The sequence below is a fragment of the Oncorhynchus clarkii genome, chromosome 1 (assembly GCF_045791955.1).
Source record: "Oncorhynchus clarkii lewisi isolate Uvic-CL-2024 chromosome 1, UVic_Ocla_1.0, whole genome shotgun sequence".
In the NCBI taxonomy this organism is placed as follows: domain Eukaryota; kingdom Metazoa; phylum Chordata; class Actinopteri; order Salmoniformes; family Salmonidae; genus Oncorhynchus; species Oncorhynchus clarkii.
The window spans coordinates 3,727,692-3,743,891 of NC_092147.1; the positions used below are offsets into that span (position 1 = coordinate 3,727,692).

General features: G+C 43.6%; 1 protein-coding gene across 3 annotated transcripts in view; it reads right to left on the reverse strand.

The window, feature by feature from the left end:
• LOC139416142 (inositol polyphosphate-5-phosphatase D) overlaps window positions 1–16,200 on the reverse strand; it is a 64,278-nt gene that overhangs the window by 16,712 nt on the left and 31,366 nt on the right. For all 3 annotated transcript variants that reach the window (XR_011635072.1, XM_071164511.1, XM_071164601.1), the window contains exons 9-17: window positions 15,983–16,106; window positions 11,139–11,242; window positions 8,544–8,646; window positions 8,109–8,305; window positions 6,899–7,016; window positions 6,191–6,287; window positions 5,582–5,720; window positions 3,194–3,302; window positions 930–1,018 (exon numbers count right to left, since the gene is read on the reverse strand). Coding sequence is in view for 2 of the 3 variants with exons in the window: in XM_071164511.1 (XP_071020612.1) it covers window positions 930–1,018; window positions 3,194–3,302; window positions 5,582–5,720; window positions 6,191–6,287; window positions 6,899–7,016; window positions 8,109–8,305; window positions 8,544–8,646; window positions 11,139–11,242; window positions 15,983–16,106 (1,080 nt within the window). In the remaining variant the exon portion in view is untranslated. The remainder of the gene's footprint in view (window positions 1–929; window positions 1,019–3,193; window positions 3,303–5,581; window positions 5,721–6,190; window positions 6,288–6,898; window positions 7,017–8,108; window positions 8,306–8,543; window positions 8,647–11,138; window positions 11,243–15,982; window positions 16,107–16,200) is intronic.

The window sequence follows — 16,200 nt, forward strand, 5'->3', positions numbered from 1 at the left end:
GAAAAATCAGCATTGGTTTGATGGCAGGCCTATCTAAGACCATGCCATCTTTCTAATAGTGGTTTCAGAGACCCATGTGTGTCCCAAATGGCACCCTTTTCACTATATAGTGCACTACTTTAGACCAGAGCCCTATGGAACCCTATTCCCTATATAGTGCACTACTTTAGACCAGAGCCCTATGGAACCCTATTCCCTATATAGTGCACTACTTTAGACCAGAGCCCTATGGAACCCTATTCCCTATATAGTGCACTACTTTAGACCAGAGCCCTATGGAACCCTATTCCCTATATAGTGCACTACTTTAGACCAGAGCCCTGTTGCACCCACGACAACTACTGTGATTATTATTATTTGACCATGCTGGTCATTTATGAACATTTTAACATCTTGGCCATGTTCTGTTATAATCTCCACCCGGCACAGCCAGAAGAGGACTGGCCACCCCGTTCCTCTCTAGGTTTCTTCCTAGGTTTTGGCCTTTCTAGGGAGTTTTTCCTAGCCACCGTGCTTCTACACCTGCATTGCTTGCTGTTTGGGGTTTTAGGCTGGGTTTCTGTACAGCACTTTGATATATCAGCTGATGTAAGAAGAGCTATATAAATACATTTGATTTGATATGGAGCCCTATTCCCTATATAGTGCACTACTTTAGACCAGAGCTCTATGGAACCCTATTCCCTATATAGTGCACTACTTTAGACCAGAGCTCTATGGAACCCTATTCCCTATATAGTGCACTACTTTTGACCAGAGTCCCATGGGCTATGTATGGAATAGGATGCCATTTGGGACTTCTCTACAAGGTAAAATAATAAACAGCCAAGCTGTGGACTTGTGCTCTCAGATATCTGCTTATTTCCTCAAACTGTATGAGGGCCACCTGTGCCATTCAGCATCGCAGGAAACACACACAGTAAACTTACCCCAGTGGCTTTGGCCTTGGTGTAGGCATATTTCTCGCGTGTGTCTCTCTCGAAACGATACGTGGGCGCGAACGTGATCTCCTCCTCATCTGTGATGAGATTAAATAATAAAAAATATATATAGAGAGAGATGTCAGAATCACCATTATTTGTCAATTACATGTACCAGGAATTTGACCTGGTGAAGTGGTGCTCAGGAACTAGCTAGCCTATAGTTTACTGGTAGTGCTAGCTAGCCTATAGTTTACTATCTGGTAGGGCTAGCTAGCCTATAGTTTACCTCTGGTAGGGCTAGCTAGCCTATAGTTTACTATCTGGTAGGGCTAGCTAGCCTATAGTTTACCTCTGGTAGGGCTAGCTAGCCTATAGTTTACCTCTGGTAGTGCTAGCTAGCCTATAGTTTACCTCTGGTAGGGCTAGCTAGCCTATAGTTTACTCTCTGGTAGTGCTAGCTAGCCTATAGTTTACCTCTGGTAGGGCTAGCTAGCCTATAGTTTACTCTCTGGTAGTGCTAGCTAGCCTATAGTTTACACTCTGGTAGGGCTAGCTAGCCTATAGTTTACCTCTGGTAGTGCTAGCTAGCCTATAGTTTACCTCTGGTAGGGCTAGCTAGCCTATAGTTTACTCTCTGGTAGGGCTAGCTAGCCTATAGTTTCTGTTATAATCTCCACCCGGCACAGCCAGAAGAGGACTGGCCACCCCTCAGAGCCTGGTTCCTCTCTAGGTTTCTTCCTAGGTTTTGGCCTTTCCTATAGTTTACCTCTGGTACGGCTAGCTAGCCTATAGTTTACTCTCTGGTAGGGCTAGCTAGCCTATAGTTTACTATCTGGTAGGGCTAGCTAGCCTATAGTTTACTCTCTGGTAGGGCTAGTTAGCCTATAGTTTACTCTCTGGTAGGGCTAGCTAGCCTATAGTTTACTATCTGGTAGGGCTAGCTATCCTATAGTTTACTATCTGGTAGGGCTAGGTAGCCTATAGTTTACCTCTGGTAGGGCTAGCTAGCCTATAGTTTACTATCTGGTAGGGCTAGGTAGCCTATAGTTTACTATCTGGTAGGGCTAGGTAGCCTATAGTTTACTATCTGGTAGGGCTAGGTAGCCTATAGTTTACTATCTGGTAGGGCTAGGTAGCCTATAGTTTACTCTCTGGTAGGGCTAGCTAGAGTCATGGCTCTGGGGCTAGCTAGCCTATAGTTTACTCTCTGGTAGTGCTAGCTAGCCTATAGTTTACTCTCTGGTAGTGCTAGCTAGCCTATAGTTTACTCTCTGGTAGGGCTAGCTAGCCTATAGTTTACTCTCTGGTAGTGCTAGCTAGCCTATAGTTTACTCTCTGGTAGTGCTAGCTAGCCTATAGTTTACTGGAAGTGCTAGCTAGCCTATTGTTTACTCTCTGGTAGTGCTAGCTAGCCTATAGTTTACTGGTAGTGCTAGCTAGCCTATAGTTTACTATCTGGTAGGGCTAGGTAGCCTATAGTTTACTATCTGGTAGGGCTAGGTAGCCTATAGTTTACTATCTGGTAGGGCTAGGTAGCCTATAGTTTACTATCTGGTAGGGCTAGGTAGCCTATAGTTTACTCTCTGGTAGGGCTAGCTAGAGTCATGGCTCTGGGGCTAGCTAGCCTATAGTTTACTCTCTGGTAGTGCTAGCTAGCCTATAATTTACTATCTGGTAGTGCTAGCTAGCCTGTAGTTAACTCTCTGGTAGTGCTAGCTAGCCTATTGTTTACTCTCTGGTAGTGCTAGCTAGCCTATAGTTTACTCTCTGGTAGTGCTAGCTAGCCTATAGTTTACTCTCTGGTAGTGCTAGCTAACCTATAGTTTACTCTCTGGTAGTGCTAGCTAGCCTATAGTTTACTCTCTGGTAGTGCTAGCTAGCCTATAGTTTACTCTCTGGTAGTGCTAGCTAGCCTATAGTTTACTCTCTGGTAGTGCTAGCTAGCCTATAGTTTACTCTCTGGTAGAGCTAGCCTAGCTAGCCTATAGTTTACTGATAGGGCTAGCTAGAGTCATGGCTCCGGGGCTAGCTAGCCTATAGTTTACCAAGGCTAACATGCTGTAGATGTGTTCACTCAATGGCTAGTTGTGCCCATTCAATGACCATGGCTTTGACATAAAAATGTATTACTTTCATCAAAGTCACTTATCAATGACCACCAATTTCATCCTCACATTTTTCCATAAACATCATATAGCCTAGTGAAGTTTAATTTACTTTAGTCATAGTTAGCTATGACAGAATGTGTGTTTCTAATGGCCATGTCTTACCATAGTGTAGGAATACTTTCCCCTCTCCTTTCTCAATGGTGAGCTGGTCTCTACACAGCAGTTCCTGGTACTGCTGCTGTTTGATCTTGGTCACGATGCTCTCGGCTTCCTGTTAAGGGAACACAATGCAAAGTAGCTGCTCTCTCTTCCTGCACAGTGTCATCAGAACAGCACTGTCTCTATTTAGCCTAACTGCTGCTAGAGAAATAGGGAACATGAACTGCATGCTGGCTTTATCCCAAATGGCACCCTCATCCCTATATTAGTGAACTACTGTAGATCAGGGCCTTTTAAAAAGTAGTGCACTCCTCTGGTCCATGTCCTTTACACTACTTGCTTGCTTACGCTTACTTACTTGGTGTGTAACAGCACATTCAATAAGCACATGAATACAAATTTAGATGAGCAGTGGTTGAGAGCTGTTGATAGTCGATAAAGCAGTTGAGAGCTGTGTATATCCCCCCCAAGCAGACACCTCGACGGCCCTGAAAGACCTTCATTGGACTCTATGTAAACTGGAAACCACATATCCTGAGGCTGCGTTTATTGTAGCTGGGTATTTTAACAAGGCTAATCTGAAAACAAGGCTCCCTACATTTTATCAGCAATATCAAATGTGCGACCCAGTCTGGCTAAACTCTGGATCATTGCTACTCTAATTTCCGTGATGCATACAAAGCCCTCCCTCGCCCTCCTTTCGGCAAATCTGACCACGACTCCATTTTGTTGCTCTCAGCCTATAGACAGAAACAAAACAGGAAACTCCCGTGCTCAGGAACGTTCAACGCTGGTCCGACCAATCTGATTCAACACCTCAAGATTGCTTTGATCACGTGGACTGGGATATGTTCCGGATAGCATCGGACAACAACATTGATGTATACACTGATTTGGTGAGGGAGTTTATTAGCAAGTGCATCGGTGATGTTGTACCCACAGTGACTATTAAAACATTCTCTAACCAGAAACCGTGGATTGATGGCAGCATTTGCCAAAACTGAAAGCGTGAACCACTGCTTTTAACCATGACAAGGCGACCAGAAACATGACCGAATACAAACAGTGTAGCTATTCCCTCCGCATGGCAATCAAACAAGCTAAGCGTCAGTATAGAGACAAAGTAGAGTCGCAATTCAATGGCTCAGACACCAGACGTATGTGGCAGGGTCTACAGTCAATCACGGATTACAAAAAGAAAACCAGCCCCATCGCAAACACCGATGTCTTGCTCCCAGACAAACTAAACAACTTCTTTGCTCGCTTTGAGGACAATACAGTGCCACTGACACGGCCCGCTACCAAAACCTGCGGGCTCTCCTTCACCACAGCCAATGTGAGTAAAACATTTAAACGTGTTAACCCATGCAAGGCTGCCAGCCCAGACGGCATCCCTAGCCACGTCCTCAGAGCATGCGCAAACCAGCTGGCTGGTGTGTTTACGGACATATTCAATCAATCCCTATCCCAGTCTGCTGTTCCCACACGCTTCAAGAGGGCCACCATTGTTCCTGTTCCCAAGAAAGCTAAGGTAACTGAGCTAAACGACTATCGCCCAGTAGCACTCACTTCCGTCATCATGAAGTGCTTTGAGAGACTAGTCAAGGACAATATCTCCTCCACCCGACCTGACACCCTAGACCCACTCCAATTTGCTTACCGCCCCAATAGGTCCACAGACGATGCAATCACCATCACACTGCACACTGTCCTATCCCATCTGGACAAGAGGAATACCTATGTAAGAATGCTGTTCATCGATTACAGCTCAGCATACAGACAGAGCAACATAGAACAAGCAAGACGTAGCATACAGACAGAGCAACATAGGACAAGCAAGACGTAGCATACAGACAGAGCAACATAGAACAAAAAGCAACAAGACAAAATTCATAAAAGCAACAAAGTGTTTCCACAACTCACAAGCTACAGACAACAGACAACATGGAAAGCGGGAATACACAGCTAGGGACCATGTTCACAAATCTGATTGACCTTTAGCCATGTCTTCATGCATTTTGTGAAAGTGTGATAGGTGGTGCAGTTATGTGTGTCTGATGGTGGTGATGAAGTTGTTGAGAGTTGTTGATAGTCGATAGAGCAGTTGAGAGTTGTTGATAGTCGATAGAGCAGTTGAGAGCTGTTGATAGTCGATAGAGCAGTTGAGAGCTGTTGATAGTCGATAGAGCAGTTGAGAGCTGTTGATACTGTAGCAACCTTAACCCAACACAGCCTCTTTAAAAGGTTCAGATCTCTTAGCATAACGGTTAAGGTTGAGTTGACAGTCGCTGGACCCAGGTTAGAGTCCCGGTCAGGCTACCCCCCCCCCCCAAATTTCATTACAATACAATCTCCACATCCAGCGTTAACTGCTATGCTAGTTCAACTTACTGTGGATGGCAATTCAATTCGATAATTCAGATCCCCAAGCCAGAACAGATGAGTGAATCGATGTGTGATGTCAAAAGGATTCAGTTTCTTATCTCCAAGATTCAAGAAACGTAGGATGCTGACGTAATTTTGGTTGCGTCTGGTAAGAGAAATAAATGTTGAGAAAACAAATGTCTTGCTTTCAAGTACTTGAGATATGAAGAGATGTGGCATCTTCTTTTCTCACGTTTAGCTATTATTTTGCAATATGCAGACTCGTATCTTCGTGTTCCTTATTTCATCAAACAGAAATGAACAGAATCAGTTAAAGGCTATTCAAGAAATAGAGCAGACAGGCCACAGATAACAACAGACATCCTGAATAATACTGGAGCATAAAACAACCACCCCCCCAAAAAAAATTGTAAGAGTTTAGAGGCATTTTGAGGAGATGCTAAATATTCTAATATTGTGTCAGTGGAACAATGTTGTTGTTTTGATTTAGCTCCATTTTGCTTTCAACATAAACTGGTTTCTAGGGGTTCAGAACTATTTAAAATGCTTGAGGATTGTTAGATTCTGATTATATAATTTGTCAGCCATTTTTTTTTAAATCCCTGTATAGCTCACCTGAGCTTCTTCTCGCTCCCCGAAGTCAGGTGACTGTTGACGAAGCCAAAGGAAGTACCGTTGAACATGAAGGACACGCCCACTGCTCCCTTATTTCCTAGAACATAAAGGGAAAACAACATGGATGTGACGTTAGGCCTCTCTACTGTTTGTGCCTTTCATCGTCTCAGGGTTTGTTAATAAAAAGAAGGCCAGTTTCCCAGACACAGATTAAGTCTAGTCTTGGACCTAAAAAAGCAATTTTATTGGAGAATCTTCATTGCACATGCATTTTAAACCAGAACTAGGTTTTCATCTGGGTCTGGGAAATTGGGACAAAGAGTGTGCAGTGAGTTGATGGGTCTGCAGTGAGTGGTAGGGTCTGCAGTGAATTGGTGGGTCTGCAGTGAATTGATGGGTCTGCAGTGAGCTGATGGGTCTGCAGTGAGTTGGTGGGTCTGCAGTGAGCTGATGGGTCTGCAGTGAGCTGATGGGTCTGCAGTGAATTGGTGGGTCTGCAGTGAGCTGATGAGTCTGCAGTGGGTGGATGGGTCTGCAGTGAGTGGATGAGTCTGCAGTGAGTGGATGAGTCTGCAGTGAGTGGATGAGTCTGCAGTGAGTGGATGAGTCTGCAGTGGGTGGATGATTCTGCAGTGAGCTGATAGGTCTGTAGTGGGTGGATGATTCTGCAGTGAGCTGATAGGTCTGTAGTGAGATGATGGGATTTACCCAGTGCGTTGGCGATCCCTGTCTTAACGCTGTCTGAAAAGATGTGTGAGATTCTGTTTTCGTGCTCTGGCTTGGCTAGCACAACGATGCGGATGTTCCATAGCGTTTGGATGGCTATCTGAACAAAATAAAACACATAATAATTACAATAAAACACATTCATATTTTTTTTTTAATGGTGAATTCTATTACAATCAGTCACTGTCATTTGTTTTAATGTAATGTCCCAAGGCTTAATTGCAACCACATATACAGCCATCTCAGGTGGATGAGATTAGTTGTAATGTGTAACCTACCTAATACCAGTGTAGAAATCAGGAGTAAGTAACTAAACTTTAAGGGGAGGTTTCCCGGACTCAGATTAAGCCCTATCCTCAGATTAAGCCCTGTCCTCAGATTTAGCCCTATCCTCAGATTAAGCCCTATCCTCAGATTAAGCCCTATCCTCAGATTAAACCTTGTCCTCAGATTAAGCCCTATCCTCAGATTAAGCCCTATTCTCAGATTAAGCCTTGTCCTCAGATTAAGCCTTGTCCTCAGATTAAGCCCTTTCCTCAGATTAAGCCCTATTCTCAGATTAAGCCTTGTCCTCAGATTAAGCCTTGTCCTCAGATTAAGCCCTATCCTCAGATTAAGCCCTATTCTCAGATTAAGCCTTGTCCCCAGATTAAGCCTTGTCCTCAGATTAAGCCCTTTCCTCAGATTAAGCCCTATTCTCAGATTAATCCCTTTCCTCAGATTAAGCCCTATCCTCAGATTAAGCCCTATTCTCAGATTAAGCCCTATCCTCAGATTAAACCTTGTCCTCAGATTAAGCCCTATCCTCAGATTAAGCCCTATTCTCAGATTAAGCCCTATCCTCAGATTAAGCCTTGTCCTCAGATTAAGCCTTGTCCTCAGATTAAACCTTATCCTCAGATTAAGCCCTATCCTCAGATTAAGCCTTGTCCTCAGATTAAGCCTTGTCCTCAGATGAAACCTTATCCTCAGATTAAGCCCTATCCTCAGATTAAGCCTTGTCCTCAGATTAAGCCCTATTCTCAGATTAAGCCTTGTCCCCAGATTAAGCCCTATTCTCAGATTAAGCCTTGTCCCCAGATTAAGCCTAGCAAAGTCAATGGAAAATCTAAATTGAAAGTGCTTTGTAGTCCAGGACTAGGCTTAATATGTGTCCTGGAAACTGGCACTGAGTGTTGAGATAGTAACTGACTTGTTTGAAGCTGATGTTGGTGGTTCCTCTCAAGGCACTCTTCAGTGTGTCTATCCACTCCTTCTCCCCTAGGGGATCTTCCTGAGTCCCGATCACATAGATGTCATGAGGAATGTGGTCGGCCGTGTCGTCCCTGGTCTTGCCCTGACCCTTACACTGGAACCAGGATGCTATGCTGTGGGGGGGACTGGCATTACCTGGAGGAAGAGGTAATTATCAATCAATCAATTGTTTAATTGTCCTAATCAATCAATGTGTCAATCAATTGTCCTAATCAAGCAAAATAATTATCGACTGAGCTGAAGTAGCAATATCGATATCGAACAATATTGATACTAATTGATAAATAAAGTATTTATTATCAACAAATTGATGCACTGGGTAGATTGTTCTATGTATTTTAGTTAATATAGACATTGAAGGCGGCCATTTTACCCATATTCCAGGTACCAACGAACACAGTGATCATATCTGGCTCAGGCTTGTCTGAGTGTTTGTTCTTCATCTGCTGAAGGAGTTGACAGAACCCCTCTCTTTTCTGGTGACGCACACACACACACACACACACACACACACACACACACACACACACACACACACACACACACACACACACACACACACACACACACACACACACACACACACACACACACACACACACACACACACACACACACACACACATCAGAAAGATGACCACACAGTTTACATGAAGCCATAGCTTGATGGTACGTGTACAAGGCCTTCAGAAAGTATTCTCACCCTTGACTTTTTACCCATTTTGTTGTGTTACAGCCTGAATTCAATATGGATTAAATAGTGTGTTTTTTAGTGTTTTTTTTATACACACATTAGGCCAGTAAGTCAAAGTGGATTTATGTTTTTTGAAATTTTTATAAATGAAAAGCTGAAATGTCTTGAATCAATAAGTATTCCATCCTTTTTGTTTAGGCAAGCCTAAATAAGTTCAGGAGTAAAAATGTTTTAAATTGCATGGACTATGTGTGCAATAATAGTGTTCAACATGATTTTTGAATGACTACCTCATCTCTGTATCCCACACATACATTTATCTGTAAGGTCCCTCATCTCTGTATCCCACACATACATTTATCTGTAAGGTCCCTCATCTCTGTACCCCACACATACAATTATCTGTAAGGTCCCTCATCTCTGTACCCCACACATACATTTATCTGTAAGGTCCCTCATCTCTGTATCCCACACATACATTTATCTGTAAGGTCCCTCATCTCTGTACCCCACACATACATTTATCTGTAAGGTCCCTCATCTCTGTATCCCACACATACATTTATCTGTAAGGTCCCTCATCTCTGTATCCCACACATACAATTATCGGTAAGGTCCCTCATCTCTGTACCCCACACATACAATTATCTGTAAGGTCCCTCATCTCTGTATCCCACACATACATTTATCTGTAAGGTCCCTCATCTCTGTACCCCACACATACAATTATCTGTAAGGTCCCTCATCTCTCTACCCCACACATACAATTATCGGTAAGGTCCCTCATCTCTGTACCCCACACATACATTTATCTGTAAGGTCCCTCATCTCTGTACCCCACACATACAATTATCTGTAAGGTCCCTCATCTCTGTATCCCACACATACATTTATCTGTAAGGTCCCTCATCTCTGTATCCCACACATACATTTATCTGTAAGGTCCCTCATCTCTGTACCCCACACATACAATTATCTGTAAGGTCCCTCATCTCTGTATCCCACACATACATTTATCTGTAAGGTCCCTCATCTCTGTACCCCACACATACAATTATCGGTAAGGTCCCTCATCTCTGTACCCCACACATACATTTATCTGTAAGGTCCCTCATCTCTGTACCCCACACATACAATTATCGGTAAGGTCCCTCATCTCTGTACCCCACACATACATTTATCTGTAAGGTCCCTCATCTCTGTACCCCACACATACAATTATCTGTAAGGTCCCTCATCTCTCTACCTCACACATACAATTATCTGTAAGGTCCCTCAGTCCAGCAAGTGAATTTCAAACACAGATTCAACCATAAAGACCAGGTTTTCCAAAGCCTCACAAAGAAGGACACCTATTGGTAGATGGGTATAACATTTTTTATTTTTTTAAAGCAGACATTGAATATCCCTTTGTGCAGGCTGTAGTTATTAATTACACTTTGGATGGTGCATCAATACACCCAGTCACTACAAAGATACAGGCGTCCTTCCTAACTCAGTTGCCGGAGAGGAAGGAAAGGGATTTCAACATGAGGCCAATGGTGACTTTAAAACTGAGGATGGATCAACAACATTGTAGTTACTCAACAATACTAACCTAAATGACAGAGTGAAAAGAAGGAAGCCTATACGTTAAAACAAATGATTTTAAAACGTGCATCCTGTTTGCAACAAGGCGCTAAAGTAATACTGCAACAAACGTGGCAAAGAATTTAAATTTTGTCCTGAATACAAAGTGTTATGTTTGGGGAAAATCCAACACAACACATTACTGAATACCACTCTCCATATTTTCAAGCGTAGTGGTGGCTGCATCATGTTATGGGTATGGCTATAGTCGTTAAGGCCTGGGGAGTTTTTCAGGATAAAAAAAGATACAGAATGGAGATACTGTAAGCACAGGCAAAATCCCAAAGGAAAACCTGGTTCAGTCTGCTTCCCAACAGACACTGGAGAAGAATTCACCTTTCAGCAGGTCAATAACCTAAATCACAAGGCCGAATCTACACTGGAGTTGCTTACCAAGAAGACAGTGAATGTTCCTGATGGCCGAGTTACAGTTTTGACTTAAATCTACTTAAAAATCTATGGCAAGACCTAAAAATGGTGTGAATACTTATGTAAATTAGATATTTCTGTGATAAATGTTCAATAAATTTGCAAAAAATCTACAAACAATTCTAAAAATAAATTTAATCCGTTTTAAATTCAGTCTGTAAAACAGCAAAATGTGGAATAAGTCAAGGAAGGCACTATAGTTTCTCTGAGGTATACCTTTGTATCGTCGAAGACAAACTCTTTCCTCAGAGTCTTCTCCTTCTCGGTCTCCACCACGATCACCAGTTTGGCAACTTTCTGGGATTTCACCAGCTGTAAAACTACACATGACATAGATTTAAGGCTACGTCCACAAGTGTCTTAGATTACTTCCCAAATGATACCCTTTTCCCTTTATATGGCACTACTCTTGACCAGGGCTGACGTTACACGACGCAATTTACATGCCAATTTTAGTTGTTTTGCAAATGAGTTGCTTCTTGACTGCTTCGTGAAACACTCCCCTGCATAAGCAACTCATCTGCAACCATGGAAACGTTTCAACTTTGTGCAAATAGTTGCAAGCAACAGCCAATCAAAACAAACACTTTTGACACATGATCCAATCGAAGGGTTCAGAATTCTGACCCAGTTGTCATGTCAACAGAGCTGTCAGTGCTGCACAAGCACAACCAGCGATCAGCGTTGACAGAACAGAGACTAGCACAACAGGAGATGTAGGGACCACACAGCCGTCATACCGTTCAGGAAGGAGACGCGTTCTGTCTCCTAGAGATGAACGTACTTTGGTGCGAAAAGTGCAAATCAATCCCAGAACAACAGCAAAGGACCTTGTGAAGATGCTGGAGGAAACAGGTACAAAAGTATCTATATCCACAGTAAAACAAGTCCTATATCGACATAACCTGAAAGGCCGCTCAGCAAGGAAGAAGCCACTGCTCCAAAACCGCCATAAAAAAACAGACTACGGTTTGCAACTGCACATGGGGACAAATATCATACTTTTTGGAGAAATGTCCTCTGATCTGATGAAACAAAAATAGAACTGTTTGGCCATAATGACCATCGTTATGTTTGGAGGAAAAAGGCGGAGGCTTGCGAGCCGAAGAACACCATCCCAACCGTGAAGCACAGGGGTGGCAGCATCATGTTGTGGGGGTGCTTTGCTGCAGGAGGGACTGGTGCACTTCACAAGATAGATGACATCATGAGGGAGGAAAATGATGTGGATATATTGAAGCAACATCTCAAGACATCAGTCAGGAAGTTAAAGCTTGGTCGCAGATGGGTCTTCCAATTGGACAATGACCCCAAGCATACTTCCAAAGTTGTGGCAAAATGGATTAAGGACAACAAAGTCAAGGTATTGGAGTGGCCATCACAAAGCCCTGACCTCAATCCCATAGAACATTTGTGGGCAGAACTGAAAAGGAGGCCTACAAACCTGACTCGGTTACACCAGCTCTGTCAGGAGGAATGGGCCAACATTCACCCAACTTATTGTGGGAAGCTTGAGGAAGGCTACCCGAAACGTTTGACCCAAGTTAAACAATTTAAAGGCAATGCTACCAAATACTAATTGAGTGTATGTCAACTTCTGACCCACTGGGAATGTGATGAAAGAAATATAAGCTGAAATAAATAATTCTCTCTACTGTTATTCTGACATTTCACATTCTTCAATTAAAGTGTTGATCCTAACTGACCTAAGACAGGGAATGTCTACTTGGATTAGATGTCAGGAACTGTGAAAAACTGAGTTTCAATGTATTTGGCTAATGTGTATGTAAACTTCTGACTTCAACTGTAGCTGTGTTGTTGGTGTTTTCAATCTAATTTTGGTGTTTTCAATCTAATGTAATGCATCAGATGACATGGGGTGAGTTTAGAATTCTCAAATAAGCAGCTTCAATTTGATTGGCTATTGCATGCAATTTTAATGGCGTTTGAGTAACTTCATGTAACAACAAAATTGCTTGAGATTATGCCACTTGCAACTGCAACTAAAATTGCATGAAAGTTGCTTCGTGTGACCCCAGTCTAAGGCCTAGATAAAGCCCAGAATGTAAACCCAATCTAAAGCCTAGATACAGCCCAGAATGTAACCCCAGTCTAAAGCCTAGATACAGCCCAGAATGTAAACCCCAGTCTAAGGCCTAGATACAGCCCAGAATGTAACCCCAGTCTAAGGCCTAGATACAGCCCAGAATGTAACCCCAGTCTAAGGCCTAGATACAGCCCAGAATGTAACCCCAGTCTAAGGCCTAGATACAGCCCAGAATGTAACCCCAGTCTAAGGCCTAGATACAGTACAGAATGTAACCCCAGTCTAAGGCCTAGATACAGCCCAGAATGTAACCCCAGTCTAAAGCCTAGATACAGAATGTAACCCCAGTCTAAAGCCTAGATACAGAATGTAACCCCAGTCTAAAGCCTAGATACAGCCCAGAATGTAACCCCAGTCTAAGGCCTAGATACAGCCCAGAATGTAACCCCAGTCTAAGGCCTAGATACAGCCCAGAATGTAACCCCAGTCTAAGGCCTAGATACAGCCCAGAATGTAACCCCAGTCTAAGGCCTAGATACAGCCCAGAATGTAACCCCAGTCTAAGGCCTAGATACAGTACAGCCTAATGTAACCCCAGTCTAAGGCCTACAGAATACAGCCCAAAATGTAACCCCAGTCTAAAGCCTAGATACAGAATGTAACCCCAGTCTAAGGCCTAGATACAGCCCAGAATGTAACCCCAGTCTAAGGCCTAGATACAGAATGTAACCCCAGTCTAAGGCCTAGATACAGAATGTAACCCCAGTGTAAAGCCTAGATACAGCCCAGAATGTAACCCCAGTTTAAGGCCTAGATACAGCCCAGAATGTAAACCCAGTTTAAGGCCTAGATACAGAATGTAACCCCAGTCTAAGGCCTAGATACAGCCCAGAATGTAAACCCAGTTTAAGGCCTAGATACAGAATGTAACCCCAGTCTAAGGCCTAGATACAGCCCAGAATGTAACCCCAGTCTAAGGCCTACAGAATAACAGTCTAAGGCCCAGAATGTAACCCCAGTCTAAGGCCAAGATACAGCCCAGAATGTAACCCCAGTCTAAGGCCCAGAATGTAACCCCAGTCTAAGGCCTAGATACAGCCCAGAATGTAACCCCAGTCTAAGGCCTCCAGAATGTAACCCCAGTCTAAGGCCAGATACATTACAGAATGTAACCCCAGTCTATGGCCTTGATACAGCCCAGAATGTAGTCTAAGGCCTAGATACAGAATGTAACCCCAGTCTAAGGCCTAGATACAGTACAGAATGTAACCCGTCTAAGGCCTAGATACAGTCCATAATGTAACCCCAGTCTAAGGCCCAGAATGTAACCCCAGTCTAAGGCCTACAGCCCAGAATGTAACCCCAGTCTAAGGCCAGCCCAGAATGTAACCCCCCCAGTACAGCCCAGAATGTACTAAGGCCTAGATACAGCCCAGAATGTAACCCCAGTCTAAAGCCTAGATACAGAATGTAACCCCAGTCTAAGCCTAGATACAGCCTAGATACAGCCCAGAATGTAACCCCAGTCTAAGGCCTAGATACAGTACAGAATGTAACCCCAGTCTATGGCCTTGATACAGCCCAGAATGTAACCCCAGTCTAAGGCCTAGATACAGAATGTAACCCCAGTCTAAGGCCTAGATACAGTACAGAATGTAACCCCAGTCTAAGGCCTAGATACAGTCCATAATGTAACCCCAGTCTAAGGCCTAGATACAGAATGTAACCCCAGTCTAAGGCCTAGATACAGCCCAGAATGTAACCCCAGTCTAAGGCCTAGATACAGTCCAGAATGTAACCCCAGTCTAAGGCCTAGATACAGCCCAGAATGTAACCCCAGTCTAAGGCCTAGATACAGCCCAGAATGTAACCCCAGTCTAAGGCCTAGATAAAGTCCAGAATGTAACCCCAGTCTAAGGCCTAGATACAGTCCATACTGTAACCCCAGTCTAAGGCCTAGATACAGAATGTAACCCCAGTCTAAGGCCTACAGCCCAGAATGTAACCCCAGTCTAAGGCCTAGATACATAACCCCAGTCTAAAGCCTAGATACAGCCCAGAATGTAACCCCAGTCTAAGGCCTAGATACAGAATGTAACCCCAGTCTAAGGCCTAGATACAGAATGTAACCCCAGTCTAAGGCCTAGATACAGAATGTAACCCCAGTCTAAGGCCTAGATACAGCCCAGAATGTAACCCCAGTCTAAGGCCTAGATACAGAATGTAACCCCAGTCTAAGGCCTAGATACAGCCCAGAATGTAACCCCAGTCTAAGGCCTAGATACAGCCCAGAATGTAACCCCAGTCTAAGGCCTAGATACAGTCCAGAATGTAACCCCAGTCTAAGGCCTAGATACAGTCCATAATGTAACCCCAGTCTAAGGCCTAGATACAGAATGTAACCCCAGTCTAAGGCCTAGATACAGCCCAGAATGTAACCCCAGTCTAAGGCCTAGATACAGTCCAGAATGTAACCCCAGTCTAAAGCCTAGATACAGCCCAGAATGTAACCCCAGTCTAAAGCCTAGATACAGTCCAGAATGTAAGCCCAGTCTAAAGGCCTAGATACAGCCCAGAATGTAACCCCAGTCTAAGGCCTAGATACAGAATGTAACCCCAGTCTAAGGCCTAGATACAGCCCAGAATGTAACCCCAGTCTAAGGCCTAGATACAGAATGTAACCCCAGTCTAAGGCCTAGATACAGCCCAGAATGTAACCCCAGTCTAAGGCCTAGATACAACAGAATGTAACCCCAGTCTAAGGCCTAGATACAGCCCAGAATGTAACCCCAGTCTAAGGCCTAGATACAGCCCAGAATGTAACCCCAGTCTAAGGCCTAGATACAGCCCAGAATGTATCCCCAGTCTAAGGCCTAGATACAGTCCAGAATGTAACCCCAGTCTAAGGCCTAGATACAGAATGTAACCCCAGTCTAAGGCGTAGATACAGCCCAGAATGTAAAAACAACAATAGAAAGACTCTTTACGATTATAGGAGAAATAAAGTACTTACTTTTATTGTGTACAAAGTATTTATCTTCTGGTCCGTCTTTATATTTCTTGAAGTAGATCTTCCCAGTTTCCACATCCACCTTGATGAACATCTTGTTTGTGAGACCAAGCAACTCTGATTTGACCTGTAAAAGAAGACCACGACCTCATAAATTCACCAAAAGGAACCTTGTTCCTTGTTCAATTAAACCGTGCAAAGACAATTTGGAGTTTACCCTA